This window comes from Malaclemys terrapin, chromosome 1 (assembly GCF_027887155.1).
Source record: "Malaclemys terrapin pileata isolate rMalTer1 chromosome 1, rMalTer1.hap1, whole genome shotgun sequence".
Classification (NCBI taxonomy): domain Eukaryota; kingdom Metazoa; phylum Chordata; order Testudines; family Emydidae; genus Malaclemys; species Malaclemys terrapin.
In genome coordinates, this window is record NC_071505.1 from 196,803,028 (window position 1) to 196,819,151 (window position 16,124).

Below are 16,124 nucleotides of genomic sequence, written 5' to 3' on the forward strand. Positions count from 1 at the left end.
TAAAGGAACACTGCCCAGGAGAAGGGTGGCAGAGTGAGGAGGGTTATACAAGACAGACAAGGTAGGTGAGGTAATGTCTTTTATTGGACCAACTTCTGTTGGTAGGAGAGACAAACTGACCGGCTACACAGAAGAAGAGCTCTGTGTAGCTGGAAAGCTCATCGCTTTCAGCAGAGGAACTTGGTCCAATAAAAGATGTTACCTCACCCACCTTGTCTCTCTAATATCCTGGGATCAACAAAGCTACAACACCACTGCAACCAAGGATTATACAAACAGGAGCGGCTCTATGTATTTTGCCGCCCCAAGCACGGCAGTGAGGCAGCCTTTGGCGGCATGCCTGCGGGTGGTCCGCTGCTCACGCGGATTTGGTGGCATGCCTGTGGGAGGTCCACCCGTCCCGCATCTTCGACGAACCTGTGGGACCATCGGACCTCCTGCAGGCAAGCTGCCGAAAGCGGCCTGACTGCCGCCCTCACGGCGACCTGCAGGCTGCCCTCCACGGTTTGCTGCCCCAGGCACACGCTTGGTGCGCTGGTGCCTGGAGCCGCCCCTGTATACAAAGCACTTGTGGCTATAAACAGTGGGAAAGGGAGAGACTTTACTGTAATACCCAAAAAAAAAAAAAAAAAGCTGTCAGTCAGAGGGGGAGAGAAAATAGATAGAAAGACCTGTTAGATCACAGGTTTTGTTGTTTAGCTACATAATTGCAGTATATTGGTCCCAAGTGCATGGGGAAGTGTAGCTGAGGCAAAGGCTGAAATAGCTAATTGCTGTTTTTTGTTTGCTCTATCCCATGTTTGTTTAATCCTGCAGTCTTTTTGCCTGTGAGAGACAATGATATTTCATCTCCTTTGTAAAGCCCTTTGAGAGCTACAGATAAGCCATACTATACAAGAGCTAAGTATTGTCATTATGGTTCTATCACACAATCTCAAATTCCTCACATACTATCCCAGCAAATAAAATCCCCACCCGGCTGTCTGAGTTAAGCCACCTTCTTCCACACTCATAACGTCTACAAAACAGTTTTGCTTTGTCACTACAAAAATCTGTACCAAAGTGAAAATGTACAGCGTAAAGTAAATGTAATATAAAAACAAATAGCACGAGGAATTTAGTTTGGGATGTATTTGTTCATTTTCATATTTCATACAATCCTTTATTTTAAATTTACCTGTGTCTACCCCAGAATTTGTAGTCTGCCTTAGAAAATGTATTGTAATTCTGATTATTCATGATTGTATGATCAAGGTCATGGCTCCTGCCCTTAGGGTTTTACAGTCGAAAGCCAAACAAAATGTGGTTGTAACAGACAAGAGGGCACGGAGGACAAGGGTAATGATAATAAAGACGCCAGCTTTCACAGGTTAACAATCTCATGGCTCTGAATCATTTGAGAGAATATTCCTTTTGAAAATAAATGAAACCAGCTACTCAGAAACCAAGGTGCCTTGCTACTGATTGTAGGTAGTTTGCTTCAGGCAGCACACACTTGGCCTTGAGTTAGACATGAATGAGAATGACTTTTATAAAGAATTTTTCTCAGATCCTACTCAGAAGGATCCCAAAATATTTTACAAACAATGAACCTAGGGTTACCATAATTTAATTTAAAAAAAGGAGGACACTCCACGGGGCCCTGCCCCCGCCCCAACTTCGCCCCTTCCCCATGTCCAGCCCCACCCCAATTCTGCCCCTCCCCTGAACGCTCCGCCCCCTGCTCCTCTCCCCCCGCACCCCGCTTCCCGCGAATCAAAGGTTCGCAGGAAGCCTGAAACAGGGAGGCAGAAGGTAAGCTGGCGCTGGGGCGTGGTGCGGCCCAGTCTGGCCGAGTGGCTCCCTCTAGTGGCCGGCCAGCCAAGGCCAAGAGGCTCTGGCCCTGGCGTCTCCCGCCCGGTTTGGCTTGGGCCCTGGGGCGCCGGCCCCCGGCAGAGCACCGCCGGTCCTACACCGCTGGACCCCGGCCCTGCACCGCCAGCCCCAGTTGCCCCGACCCCTGGCCCCCGGCCGAGCACCGCCGGCCCCTTCCTCCCTCCCTCCCTATTTTCCCAGACATGTCCGACTTTTTGGGATTTCCTCCCGGATGGGGATGTGAAGCCCAAAAAGCTGGACATGTCCGGGAAAATCCGGACGTATGGTAACCCTAAATTGAACCCAATCCTGCATCGATTGAAGCAGCATGACTTGGGCTCCTACGCCCTATGGTAATACAAATAATAAAAATAATAATCTTAACTCTAACTATTGATCCCACGCTTAAAGTTCATGCTTAAGTCACTGCAGAAACATGGTTAAGCTACAGGTATCATTACCCCCTCTGCTGGAATGCAGCTTCTTCTACGGTGGAATGTGACATATGTCAGATAGTGCACAGCAACACTACAGCAGTTTAGGGCAGAACAGAAAGACTACTGTACGCTGCAGGGAGAAATTTAATTACACACATTGGAATATGGCCAACACACTGAGTTAACAATCCCCCCCCTTTACTCCTGCAAAACATTCCATGGATTCTTTAATGACCACAAATGACTCAGGCCTCTGAGCTCTGTTTCAGATCTTGTCCTAAAGGGACAAAACCCTCTCAAATAAATAATTCACTATATTTTTGTTTTAAATATTGTATTTGTTTTTATTTGAGTACGCAGTCATATAAAGTACAATGATTTTTCTTCATATATATAACAAAGAATTTCTTGCAGCTATCAGAACCTTGTGTGCTGCTGGACAAACAGCAAATGGAATTCTCTCTCTCACACACACATGCATACAGCCAGCCACACTCCTTCCTACTGGAAAGTTCTTGTTTTTGTGATTCATTTGGTGATTTTTTTCCCCCTCTCAATTTATGAAACCATTCTTTGGATGAATTTGAGAGAAAAAAATCCACCAGCAAGGGCCTGATTCTGTTTTCTCTGAAATCAAAGGTGAGGTTCCTTCAGTTCAGTAAGGGTAGGATCTGACCCTCAGGCTTGGTCTACGCTATCAACTTATGTCAGCCTAACTACGTCACTCACGGGTGTGGAAAATCTGCAACCCTGAGTGATGTAGTTATACCGGCCTAACTCCCAGTGTAGACAGCGCTATGGCGACAGAGAGCTTCTCCCGTCACCATAGCTACTGCCTCTCAGGGAGCTGCATTAACTATGCCAATGGGAGAAGCTCTCCTGTCAGCATAGGTAGCATCTTCACTAAGTGCTGCAGTGCTATAAGCATAGACAAGCCCTAAAGCCAGGGCGACACTACAGACCTGTAGTGGTATAACTATGTCGCTTGGGGCGTGACAAATCCACACGCCTGAGTGACATCGTTATACTGTCGTAACCCCCTGTGTAGACAGCGCTGTGTCGATGGAAGAGCTTCTCCCATTAATATGGCTACTGCCTCTCGGGGAGGTGGATTAACTACACCACTGTAGCATTGTACATGAAGACAAGCCCTAAGTCTCCATCCAGGTAACAAACATTGTTCTTCAGGATGCCCTCTCTGGTTTTGGAAGAGAGACTTCATCACATTTTGTTATTCCCCCTCCTCTCTGCTCCCGCCCCCCACCCCCACCATGGTTTTTGGGTTTGGTGTGGAGGCCATCCCAAACTGTCTGAACTTCCTGATTCTGCAAAGGATCTCCTGAGATTTCCAGTTCTAGCTCTAGTGGGAAATATTAAGAGGACAGCTTCTTGGGGTGGTCTGCTTTTTTGGCCATAAACCAGATGTGAACAAACACTTACCCAAATACTTGCAAAAGATTTGATGTATTGTGTATAACTCAACAAACAAAAAGCAGCAGACACCATTCCTAACCATAAATACTTCATCATTTATCAAAAACCTTGTACATACTAGATTAGATTAAAAACACAGACTTGTCGTTTAGGAAAAGCTAAAACTGAAACTAGTTGCTCCTCTCTCAATCTGTCCACAGCACATGCCTGAAGCAATTGTGCCTATTCCCCTAAACTGGGCTGCAAAAGTGATTTCGTTTGTTTACTCTTCTCTTACTGTGCACTTAATTCCTTCTGTGTTTTTGCAGCTCTAACAAGTGGCTCTTCTGAACTCTGCTAACAGCTCCTGGAATGGACTCCAAAGCTTCAAAAATCACATCAGACCCCAAAAATAATTAATTGGCCCCAAAATCATGATTTTTTTAAAATAAAAGATTACATTGTGTTTTTGGGCTGTCTTTTGAGTTTGGAGCTCCCCCTGCCCATCCCCAGTGTGTCTAGGTGACAATTAGTGCTGGCCATTCTCCCAAAGGTCCTGGGTAAGGGGATTTTGGCCTTTGCTACAGGAGCTCTCCCCTCCCCATCTGCACAACCCATGTTCAGGAAATAATCCTGCCCTTCAACTCCCATACCAATCCTGTCCCCCTGGTAGCTCCTGCATTGGTTCTGCCCATTCCCTTGTTCCCCACATCAATTCAGCCCCACCAGCCTCACCTGTGCTCTTCCTACAGCACCTGAGAGTCTTCACCCCTCTCTCCTAGGCCCTGATGTGGGGGCTGCTTCAGGGTCCCCTCTTCTCCTTCCCAGTCCAGGTGTGGCAGGGATGGAGGGCAAATGGGGGAGGAGCAGAGGAGCCATCCCATTGTTCACCAGAGTGAAAGGAAGCAGAGCTGCCCTAACCTGCTGGGTCCTACATGCTCCCTTCTCCCCTCCTGTAAGAACAGGGTCTGCCCCTGAGGGAAGGAGGAGAGAAACTCTGCCTGCAGTAGCTCTGATTGGCTGCTCTTCCCCAGAAGGGTGGTGAGTGGGGAAGACAGCCAATCAGCAGGGGTTTCCCCCAGCCAGGGATGAAATTTGGGAGAGGGCTGGAGCTTCTCCCATCATGGCTCCAGCCCCAGCCATAATCATGTATCTCTTGAAGTGGGAGAAGGTGTTAATTAACATTTAGAAGGTGTTAATTAACCATGAAACAGCAAGAGACAAGTCTTACAACATCTGTGCAATAAGACCCATATATTAACTCCCTCACCATCCCCCCAATGTTGTGTTATAATATTATCTCAGTATAACTCCTTATTTTAATTAAACTTTGTTCTTTAGTCAGATCATCCTGATCCACAGATTCCTTTGATGTCATTTCAGATGCGGTCAAATGTATGGGACCAAAGATTAGTCAATTAAAATCTTAGCCTCATAATTTTGAAAAATCTTCAGTGGCTTATTTCAGATTCATCTGAGGCAATAGAGCCCCTTGATGAAGCAACTTTTTGTTGCTGGCTCTTGTCCTTTCGGGTAATGAAGTTCAGGAGATTCAGGGCCGTCACCACTCCAAACACCATCTGCTTCTTGGCATAACTGCCATCTCCAATGTCTGTAAGCACATAGCAAAGTACATTACTGAGTTATCTGAAAAAGCAGTCCAGAAATGGCTGTGATTTTTATAAAGATAAGACCTCAAACAGGCCAGCATCATCCCTGCTATGATTCTACTAAAAAGGATTCCAGGCGCAACCTCACAGCAGTCAATCGGGTCACATCAGGGATGTATTGCGCAACAGTGAATTCTTTACCACTACAAGGAGTCTAATTTGTCACTTGACCTTATGAGACTTTTGTTCCAATGATTCCCCATCCCAAATCAATGATAATCTTTAACAGCAGCAGAGATAACTGTATTTATAAACAACCCTTGGCCCCCATTGCAGCTGACATAGTGCTGTACCACACCACTACCAAACAATATAAAGTGCAATAAAGTGTAACTTTTTAAAACACATGTCCTCTTAAAAGCAAACAAATAAAAAGCAGGTGAGGGTGTCTAAATCAAAGAATGAAGTATATGTTGGGAGGGATGGGAGGAAAGTAATGAAAATGGGGTGAACTGTGGTCAGACTAAAATAGCACCTGTTGACTACGAAAAGTCTTCAAAAAGTGAGGTGAGTTTAACTGGCTGAGTTTTTCTACCACCACCATTTTTTTCAGTGAAAATTTTATTTTTTTTTATGAACGTCCCCCCCCCCACCCCCCAAATCTTCCAGAAACATTTTAAAATCAAATGGTTTGGGTCTTAATATTTTACAGAAAAATACCTGTTTTTTTTCAACCCTCCACAGCTGAGATTGATGGCCAGCCTCCCCTTCCCACAGAGGAAGTATAATCACAGAGGGATTCACAGAGCCATTGCTTGATTTTCTTGTGTTGGGAGATGCATATGGATTTGCAGGGTCTGAGTTCAGCATGCTGGCCTGAGCCTCAAACTGCAGCCCCTTGCAGGCGAACAAACCAACATGGCACGCTATTTCACTAGCTCATGTGCATGAGTGGGCTGTACATTTAACATTGTTCAACCATAAAATCAGCCTAATTACACCCTGAAGTTCTAATGTTATCCAGAGAGCAGTTATCTTGACTGCTTTGTTGGAGCAGTGAAATCTTAAACAAAGCACCTCCCACAAGAGAAGGCATCATCTACACTTACAAATTTTTACCACATAACTATGTGGTAAGGGGTGTTATTTTTGCCAACATAGGTAGATCTCTAAAAACCCTTGTGTGGATGCAGTTATACTAGCATAAGGGACTATATACTGGTTTAAGTTATTTCATTTCCCTGAGCCAGAAGAAGCTACGCCTGCCTCAGCACTTTTAGCCCAGTATAACTGCGTCTACACTAGGAAGGTTTCACTGCTCTATGGCAGCATCGGTAAAGAGGCAAAACTTTTTAAGTGTGAGCAAAGCCTAAGGAATTATCCCCTTTGTGGAAACAGTTTGCTGAGGCTCTGGCTACACTACAGATGCAGCTGCGCTACCATAAGCTCTCTAATGTAGCTGCTCTAAGCGGACGCGAAAGAGCGCGCCTGTCGGCTTCATTACTCCTGCTCCCATGAGTGGTGGCAGCTATGTCGGCAGGAGACGCTCTCCCACCTGCATAGCGCTGTCCACACTGACACTTAAGTTGGTGTAACTTACCTCACTCAGGGGGTGTCTTATTCACACCTGAGTGACATAACTTATACTGACCTAAGCTGTAGTGTGTACATAACCTGAGAACTCGACTATCATTTACAGAGGCTCTCCAGGGCAGGCATTATCATTTACTTTATATCTGTACAGCACCCAGCCCAATGGGGCTCTAGACTGATTGGAGCCAGACTGCCCTGGAGAACGCTACTCAGGGCGGAGGAGAGGGCCAGGTTCCGCTGCAACTCCACCAGGAGGAACTGCCCGTCAGGTCTCATCTCCAAATTGGAAAATTCAGCCCAGACCTGAGCACGGTTGGTACCATGATTCTGGGCAGAGCCATGGAGTGCTGCCTTGCACGCACGGGCTGGCTCAGTTCCTGGTGATCAGAGTGACCAGGAGATGGTAGTACTACTGCTATGTAGACATCTGGGGTCACGCTGGAGCCTGGGCTCTAGGGCCCTGTGAGGTGGGCGCTCCCAGAGTTCAGGGCACAGCCCGAGTCCGGATCTCTACACAGCAATGAAACAGCCCCGCAGCCCTAGCCCCGTGAGCCTGAGTCGAGCAGCATGGGCCAGCCACAAGGTTTTCTTTGCTGTGTAGACATACCCACTGTGGAGCCCATCAGTGTCATTCTTTCCTTGGCCAAACGGCTCACTCTGAAGTCCGACGAAGGATTCCCTCCTTCTCACAGCTAAGCAAGCTGCCCCACCCAACCCCTGCTATCTTAAAGAGCAAGTGACAAGAGAGAGCACTCTCCCTTCCATCTGCACAAACGTACAGGAGCTCTTGGGTTCAAGCCCAGGGGCAGGGAAGTGGGGAGTGCGGTCCCCTTAGCAAGCGCCTCTTCTCCGGCACTCTGGCAGCTCCTCCGTTCTCAGTGGTACGCGTCTCCTCAGGTCTCCTATTAGGAATCCACTGGGGTATTAACACTGCTCTCAACAGCATTACCACACAAACTCCTTTCTGCAGCTGCTGCTGCACAGAGATGGGGGGACTCAGCCATGGCGGCTGTGTTACTACAATCCTGGCCAAAGGCTCCAGCTGGGATCAGGACACTGTTATGTTGGGTGCTGTACATGAACATAGTAAAGAACAGACACTCCCCTGAAGAGCCTACAATGCCAACAGACAACAGGTGAGAAAAAAGCAGTACTGTTATCCCTGGTTTAGAGATGGGAAACTGAGGCACAGAGACTGCGCGACTTGCCCATGGTTGCGCACACAGTCCGCAGCAGAGCTGGGACTTGAACTCTGACTTCCTGAGTCTCAGTCTGGTGCCTTTTTACCACAGATCAGGCTTCCTCTTTTGATCATCTGGCCAAGAAATGACACTTTACCATAGCCATGAGGGCATCACTAAAATAAATCTGTTTGTGTCCAGCTGTAGAGCAAGTTAAATAATCAGAATAAGAACCTTAGTATTTCAGGCTCACCCTGCCTCTCTTCATGCTACCATGCGTGGGGCTTTGGAGAGGGGTGAATGGCCGGTGGATCCATGACTCTGCTGAGTGATGGGGAAAAATCCCTCATGCAGGAGGAGCATAGGGTCGCAGGTGCTACTGCCCACCTGCTCTGCCCTGTTGTGAGGATTCCATTCCCCCCAGAGAACGCCTGTGCAAAGCCCACATAATCTGGTTGGTGCAGAAGTCAGAGTTTGGCTTTTAAAGAGGTTCTTTCCTTTTCCTCATTAAAAGATACTTACATTGCATCTGATCATGTACAACTATAGCAAAATGATCATTCTCCAGGATACTAGAGAGGTTTCCAAGGTTGTCATCCAGGCTAATCTAAAGAGAAGGGACCAAAAAAAAGAAAAAGGGCATTTAAACACTTCACTTTGTGACAGCATTAGGGACCCAAGTCTTACTCTTAAAGCACAGTCCTGTGCTGGGGGCAGTATAGAGGTGGAGGAAGGGAATATCAGAAGGCACAGGTGTGCTGATGCAGATGCAGCACTTCCTGGAGCTTTGGGGAGTGCAGGAGAAACACAAAAACAAGCACAAAGGACCAAGTCCTCACCAGGTATAGTTTGGAGTAGCTCCATTAACCCCACTGGAGCTACATCAGTCTATACCACCTGAGGATCTGGCCCAGTGATAGTAGTCATCCCCAGACCTTGCATGGCAGCAGAGAAATTGGGGAATACTCCTTTTGCTCTCCCTCCTTTGCACATCTGCAGAAAGCCTGGCATAATCTAACTTGTAATTAGACAAGCCATACAGTGGAATGCTTCAGAAACACAGGCTATATATAGAATCAGTCCTTGGAGTGGGGATAATGCCTTCTTTCTGTGTTAGGAGGTGCCTAGCTCGCCTCTGGGTTCTATTTGAAACAAGTCAATAATAACTGTAATACCTTTGAAAACTGGTTACTGATGACCTTGATGACTGGATCTGAGAACTGAGCATTTCCAGCCAGCACGGAGGAGAGGATGTTACTGGGAGTCACCATTCCCAGAATGTGACTGTAAGAGAACAGCAAGATTTGCAAAGGGTCAGGCTTGAGGTGGTCAAATGGCTAAACAGTTTTTAGGGACCAATCCTGCTCCCTTTGAAGTTAATGACAAAATTTCCTGCCTTCACTGGGAGAAGGAGGTGGCCCTTAGTTCATCCAAGCATCTTTTAGTGGGTGCACGTCTTCCGGACTGTCATTTGTTGGAGTGTCACAGTAAAAACAAAGCTGAGAAAATCAGCTCACTGTTGGGTCATCTCTTTCTTCCTCCCTTCCTGGGCTATGGGGTGAGCCTATCCTCCTGTACTAGACTCAGTTTCCACCGCAGGAGAACATATTTCTGTACCATCTGGTATGGGAGGAAGCAGCCAAGCAAAGTACATAGCAAGGAAATAATAACAGCACAACATTTAGATGCTAATATGGAGAGATGGGGATACAATTTCAGATTGGGAACGTTCCATCTCCAAACCAGAGCCTGGGGCCAGATCATTATTAGCTGAGACACACTGTGCTGTAGGAAAAGCTCAACTTGTTTAGCCAGTGAGGGACTCCATTGTATACCCCCAGCTGCTATTGTAGCTGTTTCATTAAAACATGCATCCGCAAGAGGAGGATCCTCTCCCTAATAAAGTGTTTTTAACAGCAATTATTGTCTGAAATTTGCAGCTCGGGATTTAACATTTGAAGAAAAGTCAGCCAATGGGCACTTGCTGTCATTTACCAGTGAGTCTCATATCTATGCCTTACCTTTACTGTACACTTATTGATTAGGAGCCTGGTCCAACACCCATTGACGTCAGTGGGTGTTGGATCTGGTCAGTTCTTCTCTTTGCTAATTTATGTAATGTTTCCTTGATGGGCCACATCTGTTATTACTGACTATAGCAAAAATGAGGATTTGAAACAATATAGGGAGCTGATCCTAAGAGGTGCTGAGCACGTGCAACTCCCATGCCACTAATCTCTCAGGATTAGGCCCGTGTCATTATTTTTCCCTTTACCGTAGAGGTTTTTAAATGGTACATTAAAAAGTGTATTGAAGGGACTAAATGAATCAGGTTTATTGTACAACTATAAAGTATTTTGTCATTGGTTTCCTCATTGCTGTTATTCATTCACATAATCCTCCACCCAGCCAGTAAAAGAGATACCCAGATTCAGCAACCACTGGCGCCTGGGCGTAGCCCTTCTCCTTGAGGATTTCGATTGCCTTTTGACAGTTGACTTCTGGGACAAGAAGCAGAGGGGCCGAGAGATTCAGCTTTTGCACCTTGACATTCCACCACCTATAGGAAAATGACAGCAGTTTATTGTTCTTCACAAGTGTGAGGCATGTGTGGGGCTGAGTCTGAGCTGCTCCTCGTCTTGTTTAGACAGAGCTCTCTCAGATACAGACAGTATAGGCAGATTTAGACTGAGGTCACCACACTTGAGCTCAGATGTGTATTCAGGCAAGTGTCACTCCTGACTCAGGGCTTGAGCCTGCAGCGCTGAGCATGCTGTCCCTGATCCACCAAAGCCCTTAAGCAAGTGCTTAACTGTACGAAGGGGAGTATTCTCACTTGACTTCACTTCTTTCATTTGTACCCTGGTTTCTTAAGGCCTGGAGCATGTAGCCCCAGCACAAAAAGAGAGTCCTACAACACAGCAGGTATGGCTTCTGGAAGAAGGTTTGGATATTCCTGTTCTCTCTGAATGGAAGGAAATCTGCAAGTCGGAAGTCATCTGACATTAAAGGGCCCTTCAATCCAGCAGACAAAGGCAAAGCAAGATCTGATAGTTGTAAGCCGAAATTAGAAAAACTCAAATTGGAAACATGGGCGGCACGTGAACCGCTGTCTTAGGGAGGCTAGCCCCCAGCCCCGCCCCTTCCACCCTAGGCCCCACCCCTTCCAGACCCCCCTGGAACCCAGAGGCCCCCCCACTGCAGCCACCGGCCCCTGCCTCAGGCTAGTGCCCTCAGCCCTGGAGGGCCACCCCACAGTTCCCATAGCCCCAGGAGGGCGGGCAGTGCAGGCCCAACCCGAGCCTGGGCTATGGCACAGGGGAAGAGCCGCAGAGCCCAGAAGCAGGAGGCGGGCTGGGGGCGGAGCATGGGCGGGGCCGTGCTTGGTTGTTTGGGGAGGCTCAGCCTCCCCCAGTCTATGATACCCACCACCCACGACTGGAAATAAGATACAACTCTTTTAATTAACCTTTGGAGCAACATCCCAAAGGATGTGGTAAACTCGTCATCACTCGGAGTCTTTAAACTGAGATTAACTGTCTTTCTAAAAACTATGCTGTCGTACCCCCATGAGTCATTGGGCTCAAAAGTGTTCACTTATGTAGTAGAGAAGACTAAATTCCCTCCACTGCAAGAATCACTTAGCGAAATTCTATGGCCTGGGTTATGCAGGAGGTCAGACTAGATTATCACAATGATGCCTTGTGCCCTTAGAATCCATTAATCTAAAACGGAAACTTTATGTTTCCTGCATGAATAGAAAACGGAGATATTTAAAAGGGCCCTTCATCTCTATTGTCTATGACAATTGTCACCACAGATCTGCTGAGAGCAGCCTTGCTGGGGAGGACATTTGACACTGACCTAGAAATTCATTCCAAATTGTTCTTCGCTGTAGACAGACACAAGAGCCTGGTCTGTATGAAAGAATTAATTTCTGCAGAAAATAAACTCCTCCTTTATGGACTAGACCAATGAACAGGGAAACCAACATTTGAAAGAGAGTCACTGTCTGGGGCCAAAGCCTGAGGACTTCAGCCTTGGGCAGTGGGGCTCAGATTATGGGCCCCCTGGGCTTGGGCTTCCCTTCGTCCCTGGGGCAGTGGCAGGGCCGGCTCTAGGTGTTTTGCTGCCTCAAGCAAAAAAATTTTGGTTGCCCCCCACCCCAGCCCTGGGCTCTCCCCCCTCCACTCGCACCCCCTGCTGCCCCAGCGCTGGGCTCTCCTCCCCACACCACCCTCACCCCCTGCTGCCCCAACTCTGGGCTCTCTCCCCCACCCCACCCTACCTGCACCGCCTGCCGCCCCAGTGCTGGGCTTCCCCCCACCAGTGCTGACTCTGCCCGCTCTCCCCTCACCTCCAGCTGGTCCAGCGCTGGCAGGGTCGGGGTAAGCAGTGGGGCTCCTGGGCCGGGCCTCAGCCCAGGGTCCCTCTAGCTGGGGCTCCCACCTCCAGGACTGGCCGGGACTGGGGAGGACAGAGCCATGGGACCGCCCCGGCAGGGGGCTGAGGAGCCGTGGCAGGGCAGCCCCAGAGGGAGTGGAGCCCCGGAGAGTGGGACGCTGGCCCCGCACGGCAGCACCCTGCCCTCTATGGCCCCGCTCCTGCTGCTGCTCCTGGCTGCCCTGCCGCTGTCCCTAGGCAGCTCGGGCTGCTTCGCACAGCCCCGGCTGCGGCGCGGGGGGGGGGGGGGGGGGTCGGGGCGCTCCGCCCTGCAGCACCTGCAGATGGCTCTGTTTGGCTCGAGGGGCGGCCCCCAGCCCGAGTGTCCCGTGCTTTGAGCCCGTCCGGCCATAAGGTGCGGGCGCTGCTCCCCGACGCGAACCGCAGCGGCCCCAGGGCGCCCCCAGTGCAGGACGAGCTACTGCCGCTAGGGCCAGCTCTAGGCTTTTGCCGCCCAAGCGCCAAAAAAAAAAAAAAAAAAAAAAAAAGAGACTGGCTGGAATGCTGCCCCTGAAAATGTGCCGCCCCAGGCACCTGCTTGGTTTGCTGGTGCCTGGAGCCGGCCCTGGGCAGTGGGGCTTTGGCTTTGCCTCCATCTCCCCCCACCAGGGTGGCAGGATGGCCTCAGGCTTCAGTCCCCCCTCCTGGGGTCATGTAGCAATTTTTGTTGTCAGAAGGGGGTCACGGTGCAATGAAGTTTGAGAACCTCTGGCCTAGATTAACTTTTCAAAGGGACTGAATTATTCAAAGAAAATTAAAAATAGATGATCATTTCCAAATGCAGAGTGATTATTTCCCTAGCAATGAGGGCAGTTAATGTAGAAGGAAGTAGAACCTTACCAAGGCTTGTGTTCCTGGACATTTTTTAGAAATCCATTCTTGCCCATCCACCTATCATTCAAGAACTTGGACCTAGAAATCATTAGCAAAGAACAAGGAAGAAGTTTGTAATGCACCCAGCAAGAAATTGGAGGGGGGGGGGGGGGGAGGAGGGATTTAAACACATTAGGCCTTAATGTTTCACCATGGCTCCCATACTTTGAGCAATCAGCTGATGTTGGCCCCTTTTGAGGTGAATGGGAGGAGCAGGTGAAATTACACCAGTTATTTAGGTGCCTAAGTTTAAGCACCCAAGTTTGAAAATTTCAGCCTAGGTGATTTTTCCTGGAGCATAATAGAGTATGTCAGTGACGAGTGAAATAAAACCCAAGCGTTCTGACTCCCAGCCCTTTGCTCTTACCATTACACTATAATGTTTTGCACTCTTATGTTAATGTCCATGTGAGAATTGCAAAGCCCCCCCCCCGTAAGGATAAATTGACTCCTTATTTATGGTCTCATTCACCACTCCAGTTTTATGCTGGTGTAATTCCATTGATTTACATGTGCCTGCTTTCAGTGGTGTTACACTGGCAAAACAGAGTAGTGAAGTGGGTCCATAATGTTTCCTCCTCTACTGACTGATGGAGGTAATTTCCCCTCTGCCACAGAGAAGAACTGGCCATGTGACAGCAAAGCTTTTGTATGGCCACATTACTCATTTGGTCCGTGAATGTTATTTCCATTGCTATGGCTGAACCCTGCAGCGCTGTCACCTTGGTGAAAGCAGCAGGTCGGAAGCACTACAGAAGAGGAGTCTTACATGTAGTTCCTGACGGAGTCGGGCAAGATGACAACACAGCGCTGACCCTCCGTCAGAGTCCTGGCAGCCTTCACAGCAATAGACATTGCACTACCGGAGCTGCCACCTGACGAATGAACAAGAAAATAGACACACACAAGAGCTAACAGCACATGAGACAATAACATATCATCACAGAGTGGCCTAGGGTAATGCCCCTGCAGTGACTGGCAGGGGACAGTTGGGTCAGGGTTCGGTAATGGGACACTGAACCTTTAGGGCTTGATTCTCCTCTCACCGGCACCAGTGTGTATCAGGCATAACTCCAATAAAGCCGGTGCAGTTACACTGGTGTACGGGAGAGGAGAATCAGACCTATACTCTTGTAAGCCCCTAGCTCCAACAGAGACCAGGTAGTGACCAAAGGAGAATGTGCAGGCGAGGGCTGTTGAATGGATTATGGGAGTGGTGATTCTAGTCCAGTTTGTGGCCCCATCACAAATGGCCCCATCATCACTCTGGGAGCAGTGTCTGCAGGGAGGACAAGGATTGAAAGGGCACGGCCCCAGTGCCTCAAAGGTATGTAGGCATCTAACTTCCATTGATTTCATATCTTTGAGGGTCTAGCCAGAGAGACCAAATTCCCTTCCAGCCTTTGAGATGGCCCTTTCAGGTGAGGGGCAGGGGGGCTGGGAGCAACTTGCCCATGCTGTCCTTGTTTTGTTGGTACAGAGAACATTTCACTCTCCAGAGCTGTTGAGCTAACACATTTTACAGGTGCTTAGTGCACTTTAAATAAATGGTCGAAAAGAAGGAAAATTAGAATTGCAATTATACATGGGATACCAGCCAATGATGGTGTTTGGGGCCGTGAATGCGTGTGTGTGTGCGTGTGTGCATCTGTGTGTTTTCGTTTTCCTGTGTGTAACTCAAAAAAAGGTCCTTGGCTTCTCACAGGTAATATTGGCTTCTCACATGCTAATATTTCAGCTTAGGAAAGACTAAGGGTCATAATAGTCCTCAGTCCATGTGCACTTCGGATTTCTGAACCAAATTTGGTCTTGGTGTGACACCATTGACCGCAAAAGGAATTACAGTATGAATGTAACACTTCTGAAGAGGAGTCTTACATGTAGTTGCAAATGACATTTTGTAAATGAGTGAGTTGTAGTAATTCAGCAACAGAGGGTCCTGTGGCACCTTTAAGACTAACAGAAGTATTGGAACATAAGCTTTCATGGGTGAATGCCCACTTCATCAGGTGCAAGTAAGTCAGTTTTGTAAACTAGCAGTACTCTAGCAAATGTAGAAAAAGTCCTTATTTTGTTGTCTATCACATGAAATCTCAGACATTAGGAGTTAAGTTTAGTCATAGATTGTTATTTTATCATTTATATGGCAATTTTCTTTAGACTTGCAGATACTGTCCTTTGAAATATGGAAACATATCTCTGGAGATAACCTTGAGTGTTGGAAGACACTTAAGGCCAATTTTTAAAGGTACTTATGTGCCTAACACCCACTGGTATCAATGGGAATCAGGAGCCAAAATACCTTTAAAAATGTGCTTCTTATATACTTGTGTTACATATATACCAAGGTAACATTTTCAGACAAATGTAGGCATCTAAATAAAAGAGGCCTGATTTTTCAATGGTGCCGAGCACCTGCAGCTCCCTTGACTTCAATGGAAGTTGTGGTTTCTCACTACTTCTTTAGCTGTCAGCATGAGCCCACGTACTGGCTGGTATTGGATTTGAACCCATGAGCATCTGGCCCAGGGCTGAGAGTGCAGCCAGCTGAGTTGCACTGATGCCTTGTGGAGTGGCACTGATGTCCATCTGTAAACAGCATTTGCACAAGGACAACTGTTCATTTTGAAAAGCTGTTTGGTTTCTCTTACAAAGTATTTCTCCTTGCACCAGGGACTGGGAGCTGTAAGAACACCTTACTTTAACAGGACATCTCAGAA

At 47.9% G+C, this 16,124-nt stretch overlaps 1 protein-coding gene across 1 annotated transcript in view; it reads right to left on the bottom strand.

The window, feature by feature from the left end:
* Positions 1-2,654: 2,654 nt before the first annotated feature.
* Positions 2,655-16,124, bottom strand: part of LOC128830610 (cystathionine beta-synthase-like) — a 41,921-nt gene continuing 28,451 nt past the window's right edge. The window contains exons 10-15 of the mRNA XM_054016476.1: positions 14,174-14,279; positions 13,372-13,443; positions 10,514-10,648; positions 9,264-9,372; positions 8,611-8,695; positions 2,655-5,316 (exon numbers count right to left, since the gene is read on the bottom strand). Of these exons, the coding sequence (XP_053872451.1) occupies positions 5,156-5,316; positions 8,611-8,695; positions 9,264-9,372; positions 10,514-10,648; positions 13,372-13,443; positions 14,174-14,279 (668 nt within the window). The 3' untranslated portion in view covers positions 2,655-5,155. The remainder of the gene's footprint in view (positions 5,317-8,610; positions 8,696-9,263; positions 9,373-10,513; positions 10,649-13,371; positions 13,444-14,173; positions 14,280-16,124) is intronic.